Raw genomic sequence first — 24,237 nt, 5'->3', positions numbered from 1 at the left:
CAGTTACTTCAATAGGTCTTTCAAAGGGTGGATTTTAAGTGTTGCTTTGTTATTTTTGGGGAACCCACCACATCAGGTTATCCACAAGTTTCAGGTTTGGGGAGAATCCCAGCCACCAATAGTTTGAAGGCCAGCACCCCGCTCCCGGTGGACCCCCCCCCCGGGGGGGCTAGTCCCACTACTTCTTTCCGTACACTTCGACCACTCTTCTCCGCAGGTCCGGTGCTTGTGTCTTTGTACACCCACCCTTTCATTCCTTCCCCCCTCTGTGCCCGAATTGCTGCTGTGTAAGAATCAGGGTGATTCCTTGCGGTGCCCGGTGCTTGCCCAGCTGCTGTTTCCTGGTGGGCTGGTGGCCCACTAGTCCTGTTCCTGGCCTGGGGGGATGCATGAATTCCCCTCCCTGCTGAGCTAGCGCTGAGCCCTGCTTAGCCCTCCAGTTCCCTATCTACCTCCACATGACCCCCTTTTGGTGAATTCCTCCTGGGTGTGGCTCTTGTGTCTGGTGAGCTGGTGGCCCACTAGTCATGTTCCTGGCCTGGGGGGATGCATGAATTCCCCTCCCTGCTGAGCTAGCCCTGAGCCCTGATTAGCCCCCCCCAGTTCCCTATTTACCTCCACATGACCCCCTTTTGGTGAATTCCTCCTGGGTGTGGCTCTTGTGTCTGGTGAGCTGGTGGCCCACTAGTCATGTTCCTGGCCTGGGGGGATGCATGAATTCCCCTCCCTGCTGAGCTAGCCCTGAGCCCTGATTAGCCCCCCCAGTTCCCTATTTATCTCCACATGACCCCCTTTTGGTGAATTCCTCCTGGGTGTGGCTCTTGTGTCTGGTGAGCTGGTGGCCCACTAGTCATGTTCCTGGCCTGGGGGGATGCATGAATTCCCCTCCCTGCTGAGCTAGCCCTGAGCCCTGATTAGCCCCCCCCCCCAGTTCCCTATTTACCTCCACATGACCCCCTTTTGGTGAATTCTTCCTGGGTGTGGCTCTTGTGTCTGGTGAGCTGGTGGCCCACTAGTCATGTTCCTGGCCTGGGGGGATGCATGAATTCCCCTCCCTGCTGAGCTAGCCCTGAGCCCTGATTACCCCCCCCCCCAGTTCCCTATTTACCTCCACATGACCCCCTTTTGGTGAATTCCTCCTGAGTGTGGCTCTTGTGTCTGGTGAGCTGGTGGCCCACTAGTCATGTTCCTGGCCTGGGGGGATGCATGAATTCCCCTCCCTGCTGAGCTAGCCCTGAGCCCTGATTAGCCCCCCCAGTTCCCTATTTACCTCCACATGACCCCCTTTTGGTGAATTCCTCCTGGGTGTGGCTCTTGTGTCTGGTGAGCTGGTGGCCCACTAGTCATGTTCCTGGCCTGGGGGGATGCATGAATTCCCCTCCCTGCTGAGCTAGCCCTGAGCCCTGATTAGCCCCCCCAGTTCCCTAATTACCTCCACATGACCCCCTTTTGGTGAATTCCTCCTGGGTGTGGCTCTTGTGTCTGGTGAGCTGGTGGCCCACTAGTCATGTTCCTGGCCTGGGGGGATGCATGAATTCCCCTCCCTGCTGAGCTAGCCCTGAGCCCTGATTAGCCCCCCCCAGTTCCCTATTTACCTCCACATGACCCCCTTTTGGTGAATTCCTCCTGGGTGTGGCTCTTGTGTCTGGTGAGCTGGTGGCCCACTAGTCATGTTCCTGGCCTGGGGGGATGCATGAATTCCCCTCCCTGCTGAGCTAGCCCTGAGCCCTGATTAGCCCCCCCAGTTCCCTATTTACCTCCACATGACCCCCTTTTGGTGAATTCCTCCTGGGTGTGGCTCTTGTGTCTGGTGAGCTGGTGGCCCACTAGTCATGTTCCTGGCCTGGGGGGATGCATGAATTCCCCTCCCTGCTGAGCTAGCCCTGAGCCCTGACTAGCCCCCCCCCAGTTCCCTATTTACCTCCACATGACCCCCTTTTGGTGAATTCCTCCTGGGTGTGGCTCTTGTGTCTGGTGAGCTGGTGGCCCACTAGTCATGTTCCTGGCCTGGGGGGATGCATGAATTCCCCTCCCTGCTGAGCTAGCCCTGAGCCCTGACTAGCCCCCCCAGTTCCCTATTTACCTCCACATGACCCCTTTTGGTGAATTCCTCCTGGGTGTGGCTCTTGTGTCTGGTGAGCTGGCTTATTTCCACGCCGCCACTCCTGGAACACAGAAGGCCCTTCTCTGCAGACGCCCTGGCTGGCTTGCAGCAGGGGCATGCGAGTACTCCATGGAAAGGCACAGGGGGCAAACCATGAAGGCCAGGTGATGGGCACTTGTGCCACTAGACCCCTCTGCGTGCCGGCACTGCGAAGGACCAAGGGCACCGTGTGAGTGCCCTGCTCAGGTGTGGCTCAGCCTGGCTGCTAAACCAGCAGTTTACAAATGAGCGGGAAGGGAGTTGCTGGTCCTGTGATGGACAAAAGCCCTTGGATCTCACTTGTCTGCCGGTGCTTCCGCGTGCTTCTACGTCATTCCATCGCAGGAGACCCCCGCAGTGCACCCCACATCCCTAAACCCCCTCTACTCTTTTTATAACCCTAAACCACACCCCACAAACATTTGTGGCAAAACTCGATTAAAAAAATGTGTTGAATTCTCCTTCGACGGAGAACGCGCATATTTCTGACACTATCGATTACCTGACCCCAGAGGATCTACAAGACTTCAATGGGGCACTACTGGGGGTGTAAGGGTGACTTTAAACAATATTCCTCTTTGCAGCACTATAAAGGTGGGGCACGAGATTCCAAGTTACTGTCTATACGAGTTCCCCAGGAGGGGTGATCTGGCATAGCCCCTTCGTGTGGCAGAAGTCTGCTAGGTCAGTCGCTATAGGAAGGGCGTAGACCTTTGATCTAGTAACAGTCTTTGCCGCAGCGTTCTCTGATTGTAAGGGTACACCACCCTGGGAAGGGCTCCCCTCAATACAGCAAGCGCCTTCGTGGAATGCGGCGTCTCCCTGGTCTGAGCGTTGGTGACGCTGTCTCCCCCACGATGGGCGCTAGGCACTATGAACTGAAGGCGCTGCAAGGCTCTGGGGATTTTTGCACCAGAATGCGAGATGCCCCCCTCGACAGCCCCCACCCACCCCCAATTGCAGGGCTATAATAACGATGATTCTGGGCTAAAGCGCTGCCCGCCGTATGTTACAGGGGGTGGGTATGTATTCCTTATAATACATGGCCATTCACTGTCACCCTCTTTAGTAACTGGCCTTTAGTTTATGGAAACGTAGGACACCCTCCACACGTATGATACATTGAATCCATGTAGAATAACAACAACAAACTAACATGCAGCTTCTAATGAGTTGCAGTAAAATAGCTTACACTGTTTAATAAATGCATCTAAAAAACGTTTTGAAGTGTGCTTTAAAAGAAGTAATAGCATTCCCGATTCTTGACCTCGCGTGTCAGCGCACAAGAACCACACCACTGGGAACAGTTCCTTATCCGTGAATGGCTGTAAAGCGTCAGAGGAAGAGATTTACAAGACAATCATTAGTATAGCGTGCCACAGCTTCTCACAAGGGCTGCGGTGGCAGCTGCAATTCTAGCAGGCACTGTGACGTCACAAGCGAAGCGTAAGCGTTGATTACAGAGCAGCAGTGATGCCATTCTGGTATTACAGGCTAGTGGTGATGTCACGACTAGCCTGTAATAAGAGCATTATTCATAGGCGGTTATACAGGTATTGTAGGCTGCCATACATCTGGCGCCCGTTTTGTTGGCCTCAGTGCACGTGGCTCTGTAAGAGAAGAGGGGGTTGTTAGGTGGGATGGTGAGAGGTGCAGATGTGAAACCACTGGTGCAGGTGAAGGTCAGAGGCGCCTGGTTTCTGCGGGGGGCGCTTCTAAGGGAATGGCAGAGTCATGTGGGAGCAGAGGCGTAGCTAGGGGGGAGGCTGAGGGGGCTATAGACGCTGGTCTTTTGGTTGTAGCCCCAGATATAATCTCAGGGTCTGCAACCAAAAGGCTATAGCTAGCCCCCCGTCCCGACAGTCCCAGCATTAACTTAGCCACGGACCTTTTCCAGACCTAACAACACCCCTGTTTGGGAGGATGCTATCCCAGTGAGGGCCAGATCCATGTCGGGTTTTCAGGATACCTCTCATTAATATACATGAGGTACATTTGCGTACAATGATTCGAAATTTATGCACATTTGTCTTCATGAATATTAATGAGAGATATCCTGAAAACCCATCGGGATCCCATCGGGATCCCAGCCATCGAGACCTGGAGTTGGACAACCCTGGCTTAGAGCATGGTTGTCCAACTCCAGGCCGTGAGAGCCAGATCCATGTCGGGTTTTCAGGATACCTCTCATTAATATACATGAGGTACATTTGCGTACGATTCGAAATGTATGCACATTTGTCTTCATGAATATTAATGAGAGATATCCAGAAAACCCATCGGGATCCCAGCCATCGAGACCTGGAGTTGGACAACCCTGGTTTAGAGCATGGCTGTCCAACTCCAGGCCGTGAGGGCCAGATCCATGTCGGGTTTTCAGGATACCTCTCATTAATATACATGAGGTACATTTGCGTACAATGATTCGAAATGTATGCACATTTGTCTTCATGAATATTAATGAGAGATATCCTGAAAACCCATCGGGATCCTAGCCATCTAGACCTGGAGTTGGATAGCCCTGGCTTAGAGCGAGGTTGCCTGCTAGAGTAGAGCAGCGTGGTAGAGGTGACGACAAAAAGAGAAATCAAGGATGGGGGGAGGGTGGGGAGAAGGGAAGAGGTAACACCCCTTGCTTGAATGCGCAGATTTCCATGTGCTAATGCCAGCGTGTGAATTCCAGGGGTGGACTGGCCCATAGGGAACTCTGGAGATTTCCCGGTGGGCCTCTGCACCCTGGGCTTCTTTTCTGTGGTATTTCCAAATTTTCTCATAGGAAAAGCATTGGGCTTGCTGAAAAGGTGTCATACAGGGCCACTTTGAACTTTATTTCCAGGGCCTCTTTTGGTCCCCAGTAATTATTTCCAGGGCCTCTTTTAGTTCCCAGTCCAGCCCTGGTGAATTCCAGTGGAATTCCCCTTTTCTTGTTGACAGGTGAGTACTACTTTGTCCACCACTTACCCCCCTTCCCCACTATCTAAATGCGTTCCACTTGCGCCATGTACGTGGGGGAAAGGGGTGTGTTTTTACCACTGGCGTTCACACAGCAACAGTGCTCTTAAACGGTGTGCAGTGGGCACTGGTGTGATGTGGTGTGTGTGTGTGTGCGCATGTAAATATGCGTTGCATGGGTGAATGGGGGCGGGGGCGCTACCTGTGTGAGAGATGCACATGTGTAATCCCCTTGCCTGTGTGCCATTCACTCAATTCATGACTGGGTTGAGGACAGCCCTCCCTTGCTCTACCTGTTCCAGTTGTGCAGCCAGTGGATGTCCTTCAGCTGGGACAGGAGCTGCTCTTCCAGCTTGTTTGTGGAGAGGGACGTTTCCAAAAGCTGGGCCTTGATCCTCGATGTCTGATTTAGGACCTGCGTGAAAAGAGAGTCGCGTCACTTGTTGAATGCAGCATTGTGTCGCTTGTTGAATGCAGCGTATGAGAGAAGCACGGCACTCCGATCACAGTGGGAAACTTTTCTGGGTCAAGCGTTGAGTGATGGTCAATGGGATAACGCTATGATTTGTAAAAAAGGTCTCACGCAATGCCAGGTTTTGTCTTCTCCAGCTTAACTTGTTGCACAGGACATGTATGACTCCAAGCAGAGTAGCTAAAATAGACGCTAGAGTATCGCCCAACTGCCCATGGTGTGGAAACGATAATGCGAACATCGCACATATGTTTTGGTATTGCCCGAAGGTCTGCGCCTTTTGGCATCAGATAGAGGTGGCATGCACGGGTGCTGGAGTTGACATCTATCAGTGGTCCCTGATGGAAGTTTTGCTGGGAGTACACCCAAGACCAGAGAAGAAACTACACATGGTCAATTTCATGGACTTATACTGTGTTCTGGCCAAAACAAGAATAGCTAATGCATGGAAGCTGAAAGGGGGCCCGCAATATCAGCTCTGGCGCAGCGACCTTAAGACCTGGAGCACACCTGAAACCGTGTCTTGGTACAGGGCCATTAGACGGGGGATCCGTGAACCCATTGAAAACATGACAGCTTGGAATAAACTCATACTGGTAATGTTCCACCCATCTGACGATAGATGCCCCTGAGCACTTGGATGCTCTTTTACATAGATACTGGAACTACAATCGGGGCGGTAATGGTCTACTTGGAACTGAAATATGGACTAGCTGGTACTGGAACTGGGAAGACGGCCCCCTCCTGCCCCTGGATAACTGAGCTGCGGCTCTAACCGCATGTGTCACCTCTATCGGAAATCTTTATCTTATATAACATTGGTTGCCCTTTTTGTTCTGTTTTTTTTGTTGTTGCTTGTTATTGCTTGTTGTCAATCTGGTACTCTTATATCTTCCCAGCGGCTTGTCCAGCTGTTAAGTATACTTGCCAATAAGCAGATTTAAAAAGAAAAATCAATGGGGAGAGGACCTAACAGAGAAAGAAGCCTGGGAGATCCGAAGCAGCTGTGAAGGCGGAGCTGAAAGAAACCGGCAAGCACAGCTTCCGAGGCTGGAGGGACGATGGTGTGCAAGGCCAGAAAACTGACCTTGAGGAAAGCCGGAAAGCCAAGAAGCCAAAGGAAGACTTCACTAACAAGAAGTGATCGAGTGAGAATTGGTGGCGTGACCAGAGACCGGTGGATTGAGGAGTCCCTAAACAATGCCTAAACCACATACTAGAGGGCACCACAGAATGTTCCGAGTGAGGAGGAAACAAAGAGTGGAAAAGGCAACCTGACAAGTATTGAAGAAGACCTTGAGAAGACCGCAAACCCAGTGACGCGATCCCTGTCTAAAGAAGTTAACAGGGAGAGTGGGAGACCCGGGTGGGGACCCAATAATACTGAAAGGAAGGCTCATACTCAACACAGCAAGAACGAAGTGTTTTAGCAGAGTGGAAATCATTACTGGAACACTCATTCTCGTCCCAGTAAAAACAAAGTGCTTGAGAAGAGTGGAAATCCTTATTGGAACACTCTACTCGTCCCAGTAAGAAAGAAGTGCTTGAGAAGAGCGGAAATCATAAATGGAACACTCATACTCATCTCAGCAATAACGTGTTTGAGAAAAGTGGAAATCGTTACTGGAACAGTCCTACTCATCCTAGTAAGGGAGAAGTGTCGAAAGTACTGAAGAAGAGCGAGAGTTTTAATTGGAAGAGCCCTATTGTTACTAATCAAGAAAAAAATGGAAGAACCAGTGGAAGAATCTCCAAGGTTTGAGAATACTAGAGTTGTCCCAAGGAAAGAAAGGGATAAAAACAAATCAAACCACAAGAGAGAAGAAGAAAATGGAGAGGGAGAAACACAGTGTAAAATAAACTGTGCAAATGTTGAAAAGCCCAATATATGAATCATACGACTGGATGGAAGTAATTGCCAAGAACTATCTGTGAATACTTAACTAAAATGACTTTGCCAAAAAGCCAATCATAGCAGAAGGGAGTCATTTTCCTGTGTCTTAGTTGTTTTGATAAGTGCAAAAATAGATTAGATTAGTTTTGGACAGTGGACAGATCTTCCTTTTGGACTGACTGACTACTGACGAGCATCCTGGTTAGATTTGTTAGGCACGGAAATCCATAGCTTTGGGAAAGTTAGGAATGTTTACTTTTCTTTGAATAAAGAGTATCCAAAAATCAAAAAGCTCAGACTCCTTGTCCTTCTTCTGATCTGCCACAGTTTGTAACCATTTGACGGTAATATTTTCAAATATTAATTATGAGATCTCTTACCTTCTAATAAAGCATAATTTGTCAAATAGTCCAGGCCAGTCATTCAACTTTCAGTACCTTTTTTAAAGTCCTTATATTTTTCTAATACAGCCATTTTGATTTTAGTGTATCTAAGAAATCTTTACTCTCCAGGCCATGCCAAGCACCTACTTTCATAGAATATTAAAATACGATCTGGCATTTAGATATCAGGACGTTCTGAGGAGAAGGGGCTTGTTCTTTTGCCCCTGCTGAGGGCCAGATAGCCAGAGAATTCTACTTACTTAGATAGATCAGACATTTCACACCTTGAAAATTCATTCAAATCCCACTAGACCTGCAGGTTGGGTTCCTTAGTTTAAATACCCGACCTAACAGAAATGCACTTCCCGCAGGGTAACAGGTGACAAAATACGTACCTGGGTTTTCTGTAAAATTGTGCATATGGCCATAGGCATACTTCAGATTTGGTACAATGCTGCCACAAAAATGCAGCCATGCACAGTGAAATGTTTATTTGCCATTTACTGTAAACAAAGTTGGTTTTGCAGTAAATGTCAGATAAAAGTATCAAACATCCCCATACTCCTCAGCAATGTCCAGTACCATGGAAATGGTACTGACCCTTTATAAAATCTACTCACCAATGCGAGTAGATTTTGCAAGACCTGCATTTGATCTGTGATGGACAATGCGTCAAGTGGGTGAGAAGCGTTCACCATTGGCAGGTTAAGCGAGCAGTGGGAGAGAGGGATATGAAATTCCTCTCCTGAAGGTAAATGAAGAGAGCCTCGAGTGTAGGACATAGGCGCACTTAGATATACGTTGTACAAGCACACCTGCACAGTTCTGACAGAAGATTCAGAATTGATCCAGCCAAACCTGTCTCAATTGAAAACAAGCATTGGCAAAGCCAACAGTTGTGACTTTCCTACTGGGAATCATGAACCCCTATATCACATATGTCTAAAATAAAGCTTTTGTAAACTTCAATTTTCTACATATGATCCCCATAAAATGTACAACACATGAATACAGGTCTTTACCTTTACTTTTATAAAAACAATAATTCCACACTATTTCTTGGCTTTTCTCCTTCTATACAAAAGAAAATATGGACAAAATAAGTAATTGAATCCAGGTCTCTGTGCTGATATTCTGTACTACTTAAAAATCAAGTGTCTGCAAGCACACTTAGTCAAGAAGGTGTATTACACTAGATGCTGCTTGGTAGATACAATTAACCCAATATCTTTCAGGCAAACGCATTTGGAAGCAGAAATGCATGTCTAAAATCACATAAAAGGGACACAATGCGATATAAGGTTCAGCTGAATGGCTGAAATTAATTCATTACCCTTTACTGTTTCTGAGGGCAGAAATTACAGTTTTAAACACCTAAATGTCACATGATTATAACACAGAGAATTTGCTACTGGTCATATGTGTCCAACGATTCTTCAAGAAACGTTCAAATCCCACATATACTTTATATACCAAAAGTTCTTTTTTCCCTCATACATCTGTCTATTGTGTACTCTATGAGCCAAAATTGAACCATTATTTTTTTAAATTTTTTTAAAATGTTGTAGTTTTATTAAAAAACGTTTCATTTATCCATAACATCATACAATACTGAAATTCACAATAATAAAAAAAAAAAAAAGAAAAAGCAGGGTTTTAGCACACAGATTTTCCCATTATCCATCCTCTCCAAAGCATCTTTTGGTCATTTTCTTACTACATTGAAAACTGCTATGAGTGGTAAGGTTAAGTCCTCTTCATCATGATTATATGGTTCCAAAATTGAATTATAACCGTAGTAAGGCTCCTGTTGTTCCCTGACAGTATTAGATTCCATCTGTCCTGGCAAGTGAGTTCATGCCCGGGTTTTGTTATCATTTCTCGAAACCAATTTCTTTTTTCGGCTAATGCAGGGCAAATCATGATGATATGATGGATAGTTTCGAGCATCTGTTTATTCTCACAGAATCGACAGAATGCTTCCTCTTTCAGCATTTGTCTGTTATTTGCCATCAATTCCCGGGTAGGTAGTTGGTTTAATCGTAGTCTAGTAAATGTGTCCCTAATTTGCCTATCTGGAAATTGCTTCAAATACGCAGGTAAAACATTGATAGCGCGATTGTCCAAGTCACAGTGCAAGTTTATCTGATAACTTGATTTCTCTGTTAGAGTAGCTATCCAATCATTTCGCTGTAGTCTTTGTTTGGCACATTGAGGGCGATTCACAAGCATCTCCGTTGTTATACTGTTTACTGCCATCACGCGTTCCATTGCATCCTTCCATAATGCTAATGCCGTGTTCGCCACCGTAATGTTTCTTCGTTGGAATAGTTTGTATGCTGGAATTTCATCCTCATTGATCATTTTTCTGAACAGATCGAGTTTTTTCCACTCGACTATTGATCTTAATGATTGTGTTGCAATCTCATGTCTAATTCTTTTAATCGGGAATGAGTTCGATAGTCCAAGGATTTTCCTCCAAAAGAGGCCTTCCAAGATATCCCAGATAGATTGATCAAGATTAATCATAGTCTCGCTCCCGTAGCACAGGATCGCGATCACTTTTTGGCAGTAAAATATGAGAATTGGTTGCAAAGAGAATTTTCTAAATTTTCTATGTATGAAAAGCCCTTGTCTCGCCAATGAGGCTGTTTTTGTTCTCAGATGCGTTATCCAAGGAGTTTCTACTGCTGATTGGTTCACTAGGACTCCTAAATATTTAATTTCAGTTACCATGATCAGTTTTTGTTCATTCATTTGGAACTGAAAGGGTTGTTGTTTTCTTTTCTGTCCTTTCTTTGCTGAAAGTGGCATGATTCTTGTTTTTGCAGTGTTTATTTCTAAGACATTTTCCAACATGTAAGTTTCCAAGTCCCAGAGACTTCTTTGTAGCCCTAGCTCAATTTTGTCTACAATGACAATGTCATCTGCATACATCAAGTGGTGAATCTGCTGGTTATTTAATTTGGGTGGATTTGCCTTCTGAAAGCGAGGGGGCTCAGAAAGATCCATGGTGTACATCTTAAACAACCTTGCTGCAAGGGGACACCCCTGTTTGAGCCCATTTTCTGCTTCAATGGGTGCCGACAATTGTCCTTGTTGTGATAATCTGATTCTTAGCGTGGTATTGGTGTATAGTTGTTTGATGGGTGCCAATAGCGTCGGTGGGCAATTCCACTTCTTTAGTTTTCCCCACAGTGTTGTCCTGTTAACCATATCAAAGGCCATGTGCAGGTCTATGAATGCTGCATATGTCGTGTGGTTGTTGACCAATGCCTCCTGTTTCAATAGATTCAAGATCATCAGGTTTACATGTGTACCAGTACTTTTAGTAAATCTCGTCTGCTTGATATCAAATTGCTCATTTTCTTTGATCCATAAGTTAAGTTTGTTGAGGAGGAGCATTGCAAAGATCTTTCCAATCGGATCCAAGAGAACAATTGGTCTGTAATTTATCGGCTGTTGTCTATCACCTGCTTTGTATATTGGTATCAGAATAGCTGTTGTCCATGTAATCGGGATTTGTTTTGCTTTCTCAATTGCCGCAAATAAATGGACACAGAATTTAGCCCAATTCTCTGGATGTTTCTTAATGAGTATATTACTTAGGCCATCTGGCCCTGAGGCCCTTGATGAATTGAGCTTCTTTATAATTGGTAGTATGTCCTCCAATGTCCAAGAGTTTGTCCAAGGAATCGATTCACTCTGCTCCATTCTGATAGGTTGATTTTTCACTGTTCGTTCATAAATGGATTTAAAATGGTTAATCCATGCAGCTTCTTCAATCCCTTGGATTAGTTTGTGTTGGTTGTCCATTTGCGGATTTAGTAGGTTCCACAATCCTCTTGTATTGTTATTTTTCAAAAGGGCTAGGATTGCTTCTGCATCTTGTTGGGAGAGCAATGCTTTTGCATTCTTTATCCAATTTCTGTAGCCTTGTTTTGCTTGTCGAATGGCGTTCCACGTGTTGCCCTTGTTCTTTCTTTTAGTTTCCATGAGCGTTCTCCTCAGTTCTTTTTTTTTGTTAACTACTTGGATATTGTATGCATGTGGATGACTTTTCTTCGAGGATTCTTGTTTGTGGATTTTTCGTAGAAACGATAAGAGTATCCATTCATAGTTTATTTGTTCCATGCCAGTCACCTCAGGATTGATGTAAGTGCTTACTAAGCTCTTCATTTGATTGTCTCTAATACGTAGTCGAGTGACTGCAGAATTAGTTTCCATAGAAGGTAAGTACACTTTACTACCTTCACAATACGGTGCTTTCCATGTAATACTGAGTATTTGATGATCACTATTTTCTGATCTTGTAATGTCTTGTGTCGTTACTAGTGACAGTAAAGTTGATGACATGCATATGTAATCTAGAGTCGCTGACACTTTCCCATTGGACCAAGTAATACTGTTTGTGCTGTGGTTCATTTGATTGGTACAGTAAAGCTGTCGCCATGTGGTTTCTTTAATCCAATTTTTCGCTCTTGCTGAGAGGAGTTTTTTCTCCATCGCTGTTCCTTGTCGGTCGAATAGATGAATATTGAGATCGCCACATAGAATTATTTCAGTGTCCTTATCGTCCAGCATTACATCATCTACAGCTGAGAAAAAAGTGTCAATGAATTCTTCCATCTGAATTGCTGCTTGATTCCAATAAATGTTAAATATCGCTAATTTCTGCGCCGGTACTTGTCCCAGAGTTCCAGATGTCATCTTGGTACTCCTGATTTCTACTTTTGTTACTTGAATCCACGGTGAAATGTTAGTGAAGTTTGTCACTTGGATATTCTCTTCCATTTTAATCAGCGTTAATAGGCCAGCTGATGGGCGTCCTTTTGTACGGGATATTGCAGGATTCATGATCACAGTGTAACCGTCACATCGCGGCATGATGTCAATCCATGTTTCTTGTAAACATATAAACTTATGTTTACATAGGTCATCCGAATTTAAACGAAAGAGATGAGAGAATCCTCAAGTGTTCCAACTACAGAGAGACAGTGTAGTTTTAGCTTTTTTAGTTGATGGTTATGAATTGGTTTTTCTCATCGCTGTCGTCCTCTTATTTGGCGTTTCCTCGTCTCTCCAGAAAGGCGGGTTGTTGAAGTTTACTTGCTTGTATCTGTTTATCACTCTTTCTGCAGAGCTGTGCATTCTGTTTTTTGAAGTATTCCTCGGAGAATGTACACCATCATTCCCCTCTCTCTCCTGTTTTATTGTTCTCTTCACATGATGCTGATAATCCCGTAAGGGTTTTCTCGTACTTGTTGATACAGCAGTACATGAAAATCCTAATTTCGAGAAGAGGGGAGCCTCATTGGTGATCTTTTCAATATTCTCTGTATTGTGAAAATGTACAAGAATCGTATCTGGGTTCTTTTCATCCATAAATTCTACTACTTATATGTGTCCTGTGTTGATCCATCTAAGCGCCGGTATTGCATGCATCAAGCACAAAGTATTAGTTCTGTTTAAGATCAGCTCATGTTGATAGTTGTCACTTTCCATTTGCTCAATTTTTAATTTAGCATTTTGCTGAGTTTCCATAGGATTAGTAAACACAGGTTGCTGCAGTTTGGCTCTCAGATCTGTATCTAGACTATTTTCTGATCGGTTGGAGCTTTGACTCCTCTCCGAATATTGCGATGTAAAGTCTTCGCCGTCTGATATTGATTCCGTACTAAATCTCGACATCTCCAGTTCTGAATCCGAGATGTCTTCACAGATAAGATCTGTATGAATAGATTCTATCGTAAAGCCTTCTTCGTAGCAGTCGACAATAATTAGAGATTGATTATTCATTGATGCTTGCGAGTCCCAATTCCTTTCTTGCTCTTCTTCAGAATAAGTTGAGAGGTTCAACAAGGCTTCTTGGCTGAGGACATCTTTTTGCTGATGCTCTATAATTGGATCCGGTATCACATCTTCCACCGTAGTCAGATCTATGTATGTCGGTTCACTGCTCTCAACTCTTTGTGGCTCCATTGACTTACTTTCCATTCCAGATTTTTTTCCTCCTTGTTGTGTAATTTTGTTCCCTTTCGGAGTAGTCAAATTTCGTAGGAAGGCTCTTGAGCCATTTGTTTTCTTTTTCTTAGGTAGTTTATTAGTTTTATTCTGTGTTTGTTGAGGCATGTTGATATTGTTCTTGCTGTTGTGGAAGATGGCAAAGTTTTCCATATGCTTTTCGGATAAGGAGGTTGGGGCCTCCATAATTTCATTTGTATTCCCGTCTCGTTGGGTAATATCCATCGTCAGTGTGTCAATTTTGCCCTGCACACTTCCCACCTGTGCATGTGCTATTACTTCTGACGTGGATTCCCTTTGAGCAATTTCATTTTGTAATTTTGCACTCTGCGGCTGGTGGCCCTTTGCTATAATTTCCGTCATTCCTGCCGTCAATGTTATCTTTTCTTCGCGATCTCTTCTCACTATTTCAAATAGCCTCGACTGCCATTGGGCACTTGTTTCAGCCTCCTGGTTAAGACGGTTGTGTATAGTGTTTATGAAGGATTCCACAAAAATCTGCTTTGAGTGGATGAGAGCCAGCAAGGTCGCTTGATCTTTTTGCACATCACGGTTACTTTCTAAAAGTTTCATAAACGGTATCATCGCTTGAGACGTTACAGCTAGATGCAGATTTTGCAAGTCTATCATTGTTGTAGGGATCGCCTCTGTTATCTTGGTCAGAAGCGCCTGCAAGTGGCACTGACAGTATTGCTTGCTGTTTGGATTGTTACCTGATAATAGAGAGCTGTCTCCAGAATGTCTGCTATTGTCTGCTATAGTGGCGGTCTGATACTCCTTTGTCGTAACAGGCGGAATTAATGCTCGTGGTGTTGAGGCTAACCAAGACGGCTCTCCCTTTATTTTTGACTGCAGATTGAATACTTCCTTTCGTTTGCTCTGATTAGTCATCAGATCCTCAATTTCTGTAATATCCATCAAGAGGCGGGCTTGCCTATTGGTTTTCCTCTGTGGAATCAGGTGCCGGACATCTTCTATTAACTTGGTCTTTGTATATGCCAATTCCCAACTTTTTTTTGCAGCGATGGCTTTTTCCTTTTGAGACAAAACTGGCTCATGCAACGCTGATTGGACCTTTGGTACTAGAATTGGGGTTGTGTCTGTCGTTGGTGGAACTTTATCTGGGTATATCAACTCATTGGTAGTCTCGGAGTGGTTGTTACTTCCTTGCTTCAAGTCAACCACGCTTTTTGCTGGTATCACTAGATCTCCTTCTGTCAACATGACTTGTGCGGTCTCACCAGAAATACTGCCTTCATAATGGTTGAGTTCAGGGGATCGCATTTCCTCCATTGCACCCAGTTTGTTTTTTGATCTCGTTGAAGGTCTTGTTCCAGTCGCCATTAGGAAGGTGTTTATGGGCAGGTTTTCTCAAATGCGAAATGAACCTTTGGCTCTGCTTGACACCCACCAGTTTAAGCTGTTGGAACGGGTTTTCCCAAACACCGTTCCAGGTGTACTCTGTGGTAGATATGGGGCAACTCGCCCGCAGGATCAAAGGACCCGGTCCCACAGTCTCCTGTGTCTATTGGCCCGCTACCATCACACGACCAAGGTTCCCAATAGGGATTTGCAAATAATTGCTTGCGCGTAATATCAGTAAAGCAGGTGTATTGTGCCGCAGACCAATTCAAAAGCAGGATCAAAGGACACCGTCTCCTGCTTCTGAAGGCCCACACCAGACCTACAGTTCGTCCACTGAATTCTATCAGCAAGACACAGGTACAATTAAGGGATACACTCCCACAATCACGTCCTTGGTGATGCACGAGAAAAAAAAAAATATATATATTAATTATTATCCTGTGTTCTGGTGTTCTGGTAGACGAACCGACTGATATACGGTTCCTACTGTGTCCTTAGTGTGCAGGAAGACACACGCTATCTGCCTAGTTGTACAAACAGTGTATAACGCACTCAGTTTTCCAGAGTTGGCTGCAGGGGAGCGTCCGCTCCTGTGTCTGCAGTTTTCTCAGCGTCTCCACGTCTCCTCACCGGGCAGCAGCAGCAGCCCTGCAAGCAAGCAGCTCCAAGCGCGACCCAACCGCGGAAAGGTAAGGACAGGGCAAGGAGGGTCTGCGCAGAGTCTGAACTGGGAGGGAGATGGACTATCGACCCAGCAACAAAGGACGATGGACAGTGGGTGCAACAAGGCGGCAACAAGGTGGCCCAGCCCGGCCGGCCTCAGATCTTGGAAATGTTGCCGTGTGTCGGCACTCGAGACAGAATCTCGTATCCTGGTACTATAAGGGGGTTTTCTCATGGGGTGCCTGGGGCGCCTCCCGCGGACGAACAGGCAGCAGAACTGCAGTCCCAACGCCCAGGTTGGACACACAAGTCGTGTTTATCAGCTCCCGTGCCTCTCCTCACCTCTCGGCACCTCACGGCACGACAGGCGAGCTCTGAGCACTACCACTGCCACTGCCTGAGTCTGTAATTCCCAGGCACACGCTGTCTACCAGGCCCACAAGTGCTCAGGCTCAGGCTTGGGCTGGAACTAAACAAAGCCAAGCCACACGTTCACTCACTCAATGCCCTACGTGCAGCAGGAAAAGTACCGTATAGTCAGTAGACACGAGCAGGCTCAGGAAAACTCTCCAGGGTAACACGGGTAGTGCAGGGGGCACACAAGGCACTGCTTGATCCGCTCGATCCGCTTGATCCGCTCACAGCCCCAATTCACAACTCTTAGCCTGCGCGCCACCCAAAGAAGGCTAGAGGAAAGGACCTAATGACCGTCAAGCTGCACCAGCCCTGGGAAACACCTCGAACGTCACTGCTGGCCGCTTCGGACAATCCACTATTACCTCACTATTCCAGCCACCCGCTGAACCATTATAAAACTAAGTACTTCAATTCATTGCTGTGGGCTAATAAGATATGCTGCTAAGAAATCAAGTGATTGAACGCACACTTGGTTAAGACATTTTACTAGGCTGAGTTGCTTAATAGCTGCAATTAACATTACTTTCAGACAGCTGTTATTATTGCTAAAAATGTTTCAGAGTGGAAGTACCTAAGACCGAAGTTCTCTCAGGATAAGAAGCATACGGGAAAGAATGAACAGGCAAGTGTGTTGCAAATGCTTGTCATCAGCCGTCAAGTCCATGCAATTGCAAAATGAAAGCTATTCCCTAAGGATGGACTCTCCCCTGAGCCAGAAAAACCCAAGACTATGGATCCATTCTCCCTCCACTGCCCTTAGTCTTTTTCACATCTCACCACCTTCCTCCTTTTTAAAGCCATACGTGAAATTCAACATGTTTATTATATGTTTTTTTGTTGTTATTGTTTTCATAATTGTGCATGAAATGCCAGATCTACTACATCTTACTGCACAGGACATTTTGCCGCATTTTACCACAGCATTTCTTAATAGGTGCCAGTCCCCTCCCGAAAGTGCCCCCGTTATAATCCCTCCTCACCTCCTTACTCATCCTCCTTCCCCAACCCCTATTTTATCACCCCACCCTTCTAAATGTCCCTAAGTTTACCACAGTAAAAATGAAGTAAAATGTTCTACCACAAAATGCAGTCAGTCGGCTGCGGTCAGATGGGGAGATACTGAAAATCCTTTGGGCCTAAAATTTGAATAGATCAAAGGATGCTGGATATTTGGGGCAGAGGAAGAGAGGCCTATGAAGAAATCATAAGAGTTCCCTAGGGCTCACATTCTTGTACACTGTTGGTAGGTATGGGGTTGTCAGGTGTGCCTTTCAGACGCACCACTCTGTCGGGTGATATACATATTTACTGGTCAGTCAGTCCCCCACTGAGCCAGCAGTGAATCTCCAAACAGCACCCTAAGATCTGGACTGATACCTTGTTGCCTTGCATTCCAGTTTCCCCACATCATTCCCTCCGTGCCCCATATGTCTCCACCATACCTGGCTTTCCACGTCTGTCACTTTCCTTGACTGCTCTGCAGTTTGCTGGAGGAGATTGGCGCCGATCTCCAGGATAGCGACTGTGTGCCCAGTGTCAGATTTTCGGCCTGTATGCAGCCAATCAGGAGGTGGTTTCTGCAGGACGGATCCCTCGAGCTGTGGTTTCAAAATAAGACACATCTGTTACTAAACAAGGAAGCGATATTGTGATGAATCCTGCAGAGTCATCACTGGACCCCAGCAAAAAACCTCCTCCCATGTAGCATGTGGAAGGCAGTCACTACCTGATCCTGACCTTGGAGGTGGCATCATGAGGGAGGATCACCTGGGAGGAGATGGCTGCCACAGGGAAGTGGTGACTCCCTTCGGAGGGACATGGTATTCATCTTCTTGCGAGGAGGAAAGTCCTATCATTCCCGAATATCTAATGGCATGTTGTCATTACACAAGTCCCTCCCATGAGAAAACCCAAAGACCATTCTATGAAAAGTCACATAGACAGAATACGTTTTATACTTCTGGAATTCATTAATCAAATGTGACATCCTCTAATTATCTTGAGTATGTTTTAGGTAAAAGTCCCAACCCCAACACGAAATCATATAACATTCATATAACCCAGCTCTGATTATATTCAGTTCACAAATCAATCAGAACTAAAGAGAGATGAAAGAGCCACAAGCCACAAACATTATGGACTTCAACATAACGCCTGTGGTTCTGGGATGAGGAAGACGGAGACATAGTTAATGAGGATCAAAGGTGCTACAGAAAGGACTGTGGAGTCTAGCTGTTTAAAGTTGAGGCACCTGAGCAAGATATTTAAACCTGAGAATGAGCCACATCTGAAGGAAGCAATAGCAGAGGCAGAAGCAGACAGGAGAGAGGTTGAAGCAGGAGTGAGAGCTTGGGAAGAGACGGCATGCGGTTTTGCTGAGTATGCGCAGCAGGAACCAGAGTCGTGGTTCGCAGAGAGGAGAGAAGCCCAGCTGTGTGGGAGATGTGCTCCCAGCACGAGTCAATCAGCAGTGCTGGAGGATGCAGAGACCCAACAGACCTGGTGGCACTCCCAGGAAGGGCTGTGGATGCGGTGGCCGGTACAGGAGACATGTCAACTGGATTGCTGATCCACAGAAGGTCCACTTCAGCAGCAAGCAGTGACGCTGAGCCACTGAGAGAAGCCAGTGAGTTGGCCTGCAGAAACAGATAACTCTGGGGCACTCCGAACTGAACATTCACTAATACCAGATCATTTTGAATACGAAGCAAGCATTATTAAAAGGCAAAAAAGGCACAATTCCCCTTTTATGAAATGCCAACTTGGGGAAATTTGTAACTCACATTGCCAACAGCCAAGAGGCTTTAAAGAAGAAGTAAGAAGGCAAAAAGGGCACAATTCTCTTTTTATGAAATGTCAACTTGGGGAAATTTGTATCCCACATTGCCAACAGCCAAGAGGCCATAAAGAAGAAGGCAAAAAGGGAGCAATTCTCCTTTTATGAGGTGCCAACTTGGGGAAATCTGTAACCCACATTGTCAAAAGCCAAGAGACTACAACAAGGATACAAAAGGGCAACACAAGTGCAATTCTTCTTTCCTGAGACACCAGTTTGGGGAAATCTGTAACCCATGTTGCCAGCAGTCAAGAGACTTTAAAAATAGGAAATCATTGTTCACCCCTCCTCACATGGGACACTGGTGTGGAGAATCCTGAAACAAATATTGCCACTAACAGAGGAGACCAATTGTAGTAGGGGGACTTTTTTCTTCCTGGCAAGTGAGTAAACCAGGAAAGGGACCATTTGTATTTAGTCCTGGCAGGTGAGTATACCAGGAAAGAAACAGTTATTTTGAAGAAATGTGGTTGTGGTAAAATAAAGTGTTGTGGAAAGAACCTGCTAACTTTATCATCCTGACAAACTGTTACATTACAAAAGAAGGGGTAATCCCCTTTAGCGTCAGAAGTGGCCTCTGTTATGAGTCTCACAGTGCATAGTACGGCTCACGTGAGGCTTTCGTGAGGTGCGGCTTGACGCGAGAGTGAGCGAGAAACGGCTGCAGGTCCTTTCCTCGGATCCTCCGATCCTGACGCAGGTTGTGTGATGGGGCCTGGAGTGTGGAGCACCTGCGGCTGGGCAGCGGGCGAGTGAGGCTGTCGGCTAATTTTGGTTCCTGCACGGGCTGCCCAAGGCGTGTCGCGCCCTGGTGTGGAGCGACGGCAGCGGTGGAGACAGTTGGAGAGAGAGGCCGCCAGCTGACTTCCAGCAGGCTGCGGATCGTGAGAGTAAGGTGTGCGGCCCCGCTGAATCTGCCAGCGAGAAGGTACTGGCGGTAAGCAGGCAGGCTGTGGGCTACCAAGGCTGCTGGTGGCTGCTGGTGGCGGGTGTCTGCAGATGAGTGGTACTCTCAGCGTGATCTGAGAGGAGTTGTGGGTGAACCCGGCTGCCTCGCGGAGCTTGCGAGCGGGTTGAGATCTTTGTGCGCCACGGCGGTGTACATTGGAGTACATTGGAGTGCCTTGGGGTTGGCTCTCCAGCTGGCGGAGTTGGTTGGCGGTGTAGAGCCTCGGTGGGGTTCTTTTGGAGTCTTGTTGCCTTTCCTCTTGATATTTGTGTTAAGAGGTGGAGGAGATAAGGAGACAAATAGTTTGTTGAGTCTTTACTGAGAAGGAACACTGTGCCACCCATGAATTCAAACAGAGGGCTACATATACAGATGGTCTAACCCATATAGGCAAAGTACCTATAGTTGCAATATCTCCACCAGGAGACTGTCGGCCTTGTTCTTTTGATCCTGGTGTGGACTGAAAACTATTGCCATAACAAAAAGAGATCAACAACTTCCTGCCTTAATGCAAGCAGGAATAGAACGGGAACAAACCCCATATAACCTAAGGAAACCTAAGGTGAAAATCACAAACCAGACCCTTGCCAATAAGGAGGCTGTAATGGAAAAAATTAGGTCAAAAAAGAAAGCAAGGAAGACGCCTCCCATAAAACAAGGTGTGATTACGGAATTCTTTCCATTGAATGTAGTTGGTGAAATCAACTCCACTGCTATTGAAGAAGATATACCAGCTCATTGTGATAATGAGGCTTTAACATCGATAGACTTCGAGGACATTGGCCCTCATTACAACTCAGGCGTTAAGGGTTTAACGGCGCCATCGGCGCCGTTAAACCCTTAACACCTGATTCCCATTTTAACGCCTGCTTTTAGCAGGCGTTAAAATGCAAGGCGCTAAGCCGCCTTGGTGCTAATTACGGCACCGTAATTTACGGTGCCGTAATTAGCGCCTTCCCCACTCCCATTATGCCCTATGGGGCAAAAATGGGAATGGGGAAGGGGCCATGGTGAATGGGGATTTACCGCCCCACTCACCTTGGAATGGGGCGGTAAATCCGCCATCCACCATGGTGTAAACATAGTTTACACCATGGTGGTAAAGTTGGCGTACTTACCGCCTGGGTCGTAATGACCCCCATAGACAACAACTCATTATTAGATCTATGTTTAAACATTCAAAAAAGTATGACACCTCATCCGGTTAGTAGGAGTATCAACAGTGGCATACAAATGGATAGAACCACAACCTCACCTCTAGGATCAACTGTGGTGGGCCCCGGCTCAGACAGGCTGTCAATTTCACCTAATCTAGCAATGGTTTCCACAGAGGATGTCCCCGATGTGGAAGTTGAGTCCCAGGACAAGCCCTTTCCAGGGGCCTCAGAAATAGCGGAAATCCAGGCGTCAGTAGCATCATTACAGTTTGCGCTTAAGATTCTGCTTAAAATGTCCGGTCGAATATTGGCTAATACGGAGTCGACTGCTATGGAAAATAAAGGAAGACAGATGGCAGTCGAAGAGGCTGAAGCCAATTTATTAGAAGCAATTTTTATTGCCAATGAAACTGAAGAGCAAGATATCCTGGAAGCTGAGCAGGACGTGCCTAGCCCTAACCCTCTTTTTTCACGAAAACAACAGAGATTAGCTAAAAGGGCTGGAAAGGGCAAAAGAGGTGGTACTAGGGCACGCCCGGTGCAAGAACAGGGAGAGACGGGACTACTTACCAAAAAAAGCAGGAAAAGAGTGGCAAGAGCCAAGAAACGGAAGGCGACCAAAGAGGGTTATCTTACCAGCTGGCTGCTTCCCGCACAAGTGGCTGACAAGGAGTCTGAAGTGGAGATAATGAGTATAGAGTTAGATGAGGAATACAATGGAGAGCCTGAATTAGAGGAAGTAACGGAAATGCCTAAGGACTCAGAAAACCTGGAAATATCCGCAGCGGCTGCCATGGAAACCAAAGGGGAGACAAGGGGAAACAGGATATGTTTGATTAAGAATTTATACCATAGCAAAAATAGTAAATGGCTATCGCGTTCAGACTTTTTGACAAGATTAGACTCTGTCCCACAATTGCGGGTCCTTAAATCTGACGATTTTGCATTTGTCGAACCCTTAAAAGGCCCTAACTCCAAAGTATCTGCGTTACACTGCAAGTTCCTGGCTACAGCAGATTTGTTAAGGAACTATAAAGAGGAGCTAAAAGCAGTAGATGTCGAAATTGATGCTGATCTTAATGAAGTTGAGCCAGATTGGCCTATAGTAGAAGAAGATATGGTCCCAGTAACAGCCGATTATCCAAGCTTATCTAAGGGAAAGAAGATTGTGGCATCTGAAGTTCAACAAGTCCTAAAATGGTTAGCTGCGGCGCTTCCTGAGATCATTACTAATCAATGAGATCTAACGATACTGTCTTGGAACTGCAGTGGCTTTACTCATCTGCTATCCCCGGAGGGTTCAATAAAGTTACTGGATAAATGCAATTGTTTTTGTTCACAAGAGACATGGGCCATAGATCCCTTATTTTTGGATGGCTATGTGTTATATCATGCAGCAGCAAAGAGGGGTGAAAAAGGTAGGCCCTATGGTGGTTTGACCATAGGGGTGGCCAACACTATGGGTTCGGGTCAGATTGACTGCAATTTTGAATGCAATATGATAGCAGTCGAAGTAATTCCGGATCTCAAGAACCCCAGGGGCTCTTTTTTGCTGGTGAGTCTATATAACCCTCCTGGGGCAAAGTTAAGCGAACAACTACAGGACTCACTCCAAGAGCTATTGGCAGAGTGGCTGTATACATCTAGAGACTCGGGAGTACTTGTTGTTGGTGACTTCAATTGCCATATGTCAGGTTATGTGAGTAAAATGTCGAATCCCAGACTAGAAAAAAGAGGTGTTATGATACACAATAAAAGAGACCCTGAGGGGGGGGGGGGCTTGGGATTATTTGTTTGAGTCCTGGGACATGGAAATGCTCAATGGTAGAACAGCTAACGATTACCCTGGTCACCACACATGGTCAAATGGGATCTCATATAGTACATTGGATTATATGTTTGTGTGCCCTAGGCGCCAACAATTGGTGATGGACATGACAGTGATCACTAATGAATGGAGCGATCATGCCGCATTGAAATGTGAGATTAGTATTCCCAGAGAGTTGCCTCCGCCTAGTAATATAGGCATGGTAAAAACTAATAAATCCGGTACTAGGATCTCTTGGTCTGATAAAAATATCTCTCTGGCAACTGAGGCCCTGGGGATGGCAGATGACAGAAAGCTGCCTAATTTTAAAGAGCTATCAATCGAAGACATAGAGGATTGGGTTCTGGCTTTTTCAGAAAGGCATGCATCATCATCAGTGGGGATAATGATAAGAACGGAAGGTAAAAAAATGCCCTATGACAAAGCAATTAGAGATATGAAAAGAGCGCTAAGAGCTGAGCTCCGTAAGGCAAAAAAAGATATGGCCCATGGGGAAAGATATTATGTAACAGTCAGAGGGATTAAAAACAGATACAGAGCGGCTATTAAAGCCAAAAGAAGAGCAGACCGATTACTGGCCTGGCAAAAAACAGTGAAGACCATATGTGAAGGGAATACTCGTGGCATCTGGTCCCTGTTGAATGAGGCACGTGACCCACAAAAGGGGACACTGACCAATCCCATCAAAACCAGAGTCTGGGAAAAGTTCTTGGAAAACCGGAAGGCGGAGGACAATAACTTACCAGTATTGGATAGTCCTCCAACAGTAGCTCGGTTTGATATATCATATGAATCTATTTTTAATAAAATAAAAGAGATAAAATCATCACGAGCACCAGGACCTAATGGACTATCCAATATTGTTATTAAATCGCATCCCGCTTTTTGGGCCAGCCTATTGAGTACACTATTCGAGAAAATTCTAAAAACTGGTAAAATACCTAGTTCTTGGCAAAAGGCAATATTGATCCCCGTGTTTAAAAAGGGAAATAGACTTGACCCTGGTAATTACAGATTGCTCTCAATGCTAGATGCCACAGGGAAAATATTTGCCTCATTATTATTAAAAGAACTACAAACATGGGCTGAGGATTCTGGTGTATTGTCCAAATTCCAGAGTGGGTTTAGACAGGGTTATTCGACCTCCCAAAATA

The 24,237-nt window shown here is 45.8% G+C and overlaps 1 protein-coding gene across 1 annotated transcript in view; it reads right to left on the bottom strand.

Annotated features, from left to right (window-relative positions):
- The window catches only part of ANGPT4 (angiopoietin 4), a 165,752-nt gene that overhangs the window by 77,639 nt on the left and 63,876 nt on the right, over positions 1 to 24,237 (bottom strand). Inside the window, exons 2-3 of the mRNA XM_069650935.1 lie at positions 17,756 to 17,911; positions 5,389 to 5,510 (exon numbers count right to left, since the gene is read on the bottom strand). Coding sequence (XP_069507036.1) covers positions 5,389 to 5,510; positions 17,756 to 17,911 — 278 coding nt within the window. The remainder of the gene's footprint in view (positions 1 to 5,388; positions 5,511 to 17,755; positions 17,912 to 24,237) is intronic.

This window comes from Ambystoma mexicanum, chromosome 3p (genome assembly GCF_040938575.1).
Source record: "Ambystoma mexicanum isolate Mex_15411 chromosome 3p, UKY_AmexF1_1, whole genome shotgun sequence".
Lineage (NCBI taxonomy): Eukaryota > Metazoa > Chordata > Amphibia > Caudata > Ambystomatidae > Ambystoma > Ambystoma mexicanum.
This window is presented reverse-complemented; position numbering and strand designations above follow the sequence as displayed.